At 33.2% G+C, this 6000-nt stretch overlaps 1 protein-coding gene across 2 annotated transcripts in view; it reads right to left on the reverse strand.

Moving 5' to 3' along the window:
* Window positions 1–2791, reverse strand: part of LOC120081134 (calmodulin-binding protein 60 G-like) — a 33608-nt gene extending 30817 nt beyond the window's left edge. Inside the window, exons 1-3 of one of the 2 annotated variants that reach the window (XM_090315676.1) lie at window positions 2539–2791; window positions 2368–2398; window positions 2117–2178 (exon numbers count right to left, since the gene is read on the reverse strand). In XM_090315676.1, coding sequence (XP_090171802.1) covers window positions 2117–2178; window positions 2368–2398; window positions 2539–2657 — 212 coding nt within the window. In that variant the 5' untranslated portion in view covers window positions 2658–2791. Of the gene's footprint in view, window positions 1–2116; window positions 2179–2358; window positions 2399–2538 lie in introns of both variants that reach the window. The other variant, XM_039035809.2, reaches the window with a different exon arrangement.
* Between the last annotated feature and the right edge of the window lie 3209 nt (window positions 2792–6000).

Here is a 6000-nt window from a genome sequence, read left to right on the forward strand (position 1 = left end):
GGTAACCGTGAGTTTAAAAGGAAAGTGGTTTACTATTTTGAAAAGAAGTTTTACAAAAGTTTGAAAAGGATTTTGAGTTTTCTCTCCGCGCAAAGAAACTCACGAAGTCATCAAGTAAATTCAAATTTACTAAACGATGGCTGGGCGAGCTAAACGATCGTGCAGTATTTACCAAACAATCACATAGCTTTACTAGACGAACGTTGGCCCAAGGTAAACGATCGTGTAGTGTCTATAGGCGACAGACCGAGCTAAACGATCGAATAGCTTTTGCTAGACGATCGTATGGCTTTATCTAAACGATTGAGCATCGACCTATATGATAGATCTTAGCTATCTCCTACTTGCCCAGTCGTGTACGAGATCGTTGTTTCCTCCCTTTGTCTGCCTCATACCAAGTTCAAACAGAGCCCACCCTTTGGATTCTCACACCGAGAATACCATGGTCGCCTTGTTGGTGGTGTCAAACTCAACTCGCCACCGTCGAGGTTTTCTGGAGGCCATTTGTGGTGCTGTGGAGGAGTTTGTGTTACGAAGGAGATCGTGTCCGAGGAGTTCGTTGAGGACAAGTGCGAAGTGTTCGTGCTGTGTTCCTGCGGTGTTGGGGTCATTTAGATCGAGTGTTTATGGTCGCTGTTGTTCGAGCGGTTGCGTAACGAATCGTGGAGACGCTTCTGCCTATGTGCGTAGAGTTTTACTCTCTGTTCCTTTGTATTTTACATGCTGTAATTTTTGTATGAATCGCATAACCATTTGTTTGAAGTCGATTGTAAATGATTTGTTGATTCATGATTGTAATTTGGAATTCCGCTGCTCATGGGAATATCGTTTACAATTTCCTTCAATTGGTTCTTTGAAAAAAGTGGTTACTAATATGTTGAAGATACATTTTCTTTTTCTTTAAATAAAAAATCTAGGATGTAGATAAATTTAGCATACAAGTTAATAACAATAGCACAAAATAGAATACAAACACTTAAATACAATACAAAAAAAGCAACATCTAAGATGTTGAATTACAATAATTAATAAAATACAATAGAAAAGTGACTCATATTGCAAAGAAGAAGAAGAAGAAGATTAAAGGGAGAAGTATGAAGATAAACGAAGAACTTATTGTTGAAGATATCCAAATTGTTTATATTTTGGTGGACTTTGTGGGGACTTAAATGTGAAGATGAAGATTAGATGATTCTAGTTTAGGGTTTGGTCCGTTATTTATTTATTTTTCTTTTAGTTTTGGACTCGAGTAGTGAGCTTTTTAAATAGGTTGCCTAATTTTAGATTGGGAAAGATTAGATGAGTTACTTGTCTTTTTTTTAAAAAAAAAAAGTACGCATAGAAATAGATACGTCAAATCGCGTGTCACATACGTATCTAGAAAGTATCTGGAAATATAGATACGTCAAATCGCGTGTTAGATACGTATCTAGGAAGTATCTAGAAGAATCAGTATCTGATATGTGTCTGATACTGATTCTTTGCCTCACATGAAGTATTTGTGTTTCATAGGTTATCACATTCTCTTTTAGATTAAGAGGCTAATCTGGGAGAGGGGTGTGACATTAGAAGTGACCAATCAAGTTTAAAGGGGTGTTGGGAATATGAAAGTTTTCATTATTACGAGATCATGAAAGTTTTAGCATTAAACTTGATTTGTAATTTTTTGTTTTTTCTTAACCAATAGTGTCCATTTAGTTCTTTGAGAGTTTTGTTTAAGTGAGAAGTTATTATGGGCATTCAGTATTATTTATGGTTTCTTAACTATTATGATTCGTGGTTAGAAAGTATCACTTTCTCCCCCACATTTATATCATTCACACCTTTTTCTCTTCTAACACATCAATCATCTTTGCTTGGCTATGTTGTAAATGAGTGAAATTATCCCTTTATATAAAAACCCAAAAAACACTTCTGAAAGGAAGAAATAGAATAAATACATTTATACATACTATACTATTCATGTACTTTTTAAAATTCAAGGCACCTAGAACTTCATGCATAAATTCAAGCATATATGTACCATAAATCTAATTAATTAATTTCTAACATACTATGCCTGAAAAGAATAAACTTAGACGATGTGAATAAATACTGTTTCATTAAAAAAACTAACCTTTGTGAACGTGATAGAGAGTCAACATTATGTTGAATCATCTCTTGTGCACCATTTCTTGGCTGAAAAAACAATGGATTAGATGTCAATTTTTTTTCACAGACGTCGAAAGCCTAATGAAATTAAAAAATGTAAAAGAAAAGTACTAGATAACGGCTCATAGGCTCGAAGTTTGGCCATATTTCAGTAAAAAAATGCTTATGTTTTTCAATAGGATCCTCATAGGTGGTGCAAAATCTAACCTCACTTACTTTTGAACAAGAAACATCGGAGGGATCATAGCTGGAAAGATAAAATAAAATGTATAAGTGGTGAAATTCACCCAACTTAGCCAATGAAACAAAATATTACTTGGGAAAAAAAAACACAAATATATATCAATTAAAAAAGGAAAAAAAAAAAAAAAAGAAAAAAAACCCTACCCAGTTGGAGCAGGAAATGCACCAGAACGACTTCTCTTATGTTGAACCTTTTCAGCTTCATCGGAAGAGGCTTTCTTCTTCTTGTTTTCGTTTGCGGCGGAGACGCTGCTTGGATCCATCGAATTCTCTGAGACGTCGAGGCGATCTTCGAGTTAGGGTTACATGATGCAGATCGTCCATCTGGAAAATACTATGTTGATGAAAAGAGAGTTCAGAACAAATGATAGAGAAGTTTCTTAGTAGTTCAACTGTATTGTGTTCCGACTGATAATAACATTGTCCTTCTTTTTCCACTTTTTTTTAACTGAAAAACAGCACTGTTCTAAGCTGTCAATATATCCAATTAACTGTATTGATTTTGTAATTTTTTTTTTTTTTTTTTATTGGGTTTCACATTGATTTTGGAACTCGAAAATTAAGAACCATTTTTCTTGTCTCCTTTTAATGAATATTGTAAGCGCTTATTTTAATAATTTCCTCATACTCTATTTACTTTTCATCCATCCAAGATCGAATAACCCGAAAAATAAGTATAATAATATATTAAACTTTAGTTTATTTGTCTTGTTATTTTAAAAAAATTATAAACACTGTACTATAATTGCATTTTTTTTTCTTTATAGTTGTGTTAACTTCAGAAAATTGTATTAAAAGTTGTGTTACTTTTATTCAAGTTCTAAGCTTTCATTTTGTTTAGGGCTTCATTTATGCACTGATTTGTGACATGTTTGATTTTGTTGAATTTGGGAAATTTTCATTTTACTTCAGTTTTTTTGTCCACTAAATGCTGAACTAAACAAAAATTATATAACGAACAGAATGAACTAACAAATTTAGCAATCTGTTTTTACGTTTATATAAGGACAAATTTTAATTCTCAACTAAAAGTTTAAGGTTAAAATGGCAACCATAACTATAGTTTAGTGGTGATTTATTTAAGTTTTCGCTTTTCTTAATTTATTATGACGATACATAAATATACATGTAGCAAAACGTGCATCAAATTATGGGCAAAAGAATTATGCTGGCTAAGTATAAAATTATATGAATCAAGTTTGGTTCATAAGCAACATAAAAATATTTTTAAATATAAAAGAACATTTAAAAACATTTACATAATTGTAAATATTTTTGAGATTTTTCTATTTATAAAAATTCCCCACGTAAAAAATGTACCAACTTTCTCAAATTTTCCACAATTAATTAAATTTCATGGAAATTGCTTAATAAATTAAGAATTCAAGAATTTTGTTCATATAATATATCCTTCTGTTGGGTTTAAAGCATGATGAGAGTGATATGAATGTGTCAACCTAGTTCAGATGTCTCGGTACAGTTACTAACCCTTCTTCCTCTCTAATATATTTTGTGTAAAAAAATTTATGAAATATGTACTCAAATTATGAAAAAGTTCTTTTTTAAAAAATAATGGTTATTATATTATATTATATTTTTCTATGTTCTTATTTTACTATTAAATAAATATTGTGGTATATTTTAAATTCTAAAATAGATGTTTCAATCAAATGAGAAATTTAGACGAATCATAAGTTGTCACGTCATTACAACAAAAAACTCAAGCTTATTGTTTGGACCGAGTCGTATAATTAAAATCGCTCAGACCCAACCCAATTCAAGCTAATGGTAAAAATTTAGGCCCAAGCCCAATTTTTTAGCCCAAAGCCCATATAAGGCCCATAAAGAACCTCTATAAATAGAGGCCTTACCCATTCATTTTAAAATATTGCGGTATATTTTAAATTGTAAAATACATATTTATGTTGAATTCAAATTTCGCCGAATCACAAGTTGCCACGTCATTACACAAAAGCCTAAGCTTATTTTGAAAATTATAAATTAGGTCGGGTCGTGTAAATAAAATCACTCGGGTCCATCAATTCAAATTGATGGTAAAAATTTCGGTTGAAGCCTAATTTTTTTATCCAAATTGGGCCCAAGCCCATGTAAGGCCTATGAAAAATCTTTATAAATAGAGGTCTTACCTCTTCATTTTACGAGGGAGATTGGAAGCTTTAAAGATAGGAGGCTCTGAAGATTAGAAGCTCTGTAAATATTGAAGTTTTGAAGAATTGAAGATCGAGGCTCCAAAGCTTTCAAGTTCTGAAGATTGAAGCTCCAAAGTTCTCAAGCTCCAAAGATCGAAGCTCCCAAGCTTTCAACTTCTAAGACTGAAGCTTCCAATTTTTCAAGCTCCAAAGTTTAATGCTCCCAAGTTCTCAAGCTCCCAAGTTTGAAGCTCCCAGTGTTCTCAAGTTCCAAAGTCTGAAGCTCTCAAGCTTAAAGACTAGAAGATTGAAGTTCTAAAGGTTGATCCAAGACAATAAATAAGCTAGAGGCTGATCCAAACTAATCAACAACATCAACAAGTCCAAAGAAGATCAACAAGCCCGGTCGATCCTTCAAGAAGATCAATAAGCCTAAAGGTCGATCTTCTAAGAAGATCAACAAGCCCAAAGGTCGATCCTTCAAGAGCATCACCAAGCCCAAAGGTCGATCATCTAAGTAGATCAATTAGCTTAACATTAGAGTTTACTTTTTCGAGAGAAACCTTTAAAGGGTTATGTATTAGAAATTGTACTCACTATACTGAAACTAATACAAATACAAAGTTTGAATTCCACGAATTAAATTTCTCAAGAAATCTGGTGTGAACAGAATTCGCACACTTAGTGGGTGTTGGGTTTTATGTCCTAAAACTCGTGGTTTGTAAAGAATAAACTTATTCTATTATCAATAAAGATGTTATTGAGGTTTTATTCAATAAATTTGTTATTGAATGTATGAATTGCTCATTTCATTTTAGAAAGAACCCAAATCCATTAAACTAAAGATCCATGATTATTAGATGAATATTTGATTTTATGTGGCAACATAAGGGTGGATCAAGTTCAGTAAATAGCCAAAATGGTCTATAGTATACAAATAAGTCTGGGTACCTTATTCTGGTAACACTATCGGATGCGGCCCACTTTGTAGTTGTTACAATTTGTTGTAAAGTGCTAAAAACGAAGTGATCCTGATTTGTTCATGTATTAACATGAGGAGCGGGAGCATTCTATGCAATGAGTTTGCATAAGGCCGGACCAAGAAATAAGTCATTCTTACTTTATAACGTTATTTACTGTTTAAGACTGGCTATTTCAAAGCGATGACCTAGGTAACTTGACCTTAATCCTAAGCTAACTATGAACTCCTATTTATTCGGGATTATCCTTAGATTTTCATGGGTGAGAGTTGGCTCAACAACGCCGGCTCAATAAGCCTCCCATTTCAGGGGTAAGACCAGGTAGATAGCTAGGGACATAGGGTGCAAAACAGAATTCGCTCCTACCCACTTTTAGGGATAGTACAGAGGTTGTTCCCTTAAGTGCCGACTCCAGGTCTAGAACAAGGGGTCCCACACTCTCATTAGCCCGAGATGGACTTGGTTTATTGATTGGA

Source organism: Benincasa hispida, chromosome 7, assembly GCF_027475165.1.
Source record: "Benincasa hispida cultivar pf3 chromosome 7, pf3_genome.v1.1, whole genome shotgun sequence".
In the NCBI taxonomy this organism is placed as follows: domain Eukaryota; kingdom Viridiplantae; phylum Streptophyta; class Magnoliopsida; order Cucurbitales; family Cucurbitaceae; genus Benincasa; species Benincasa hispida.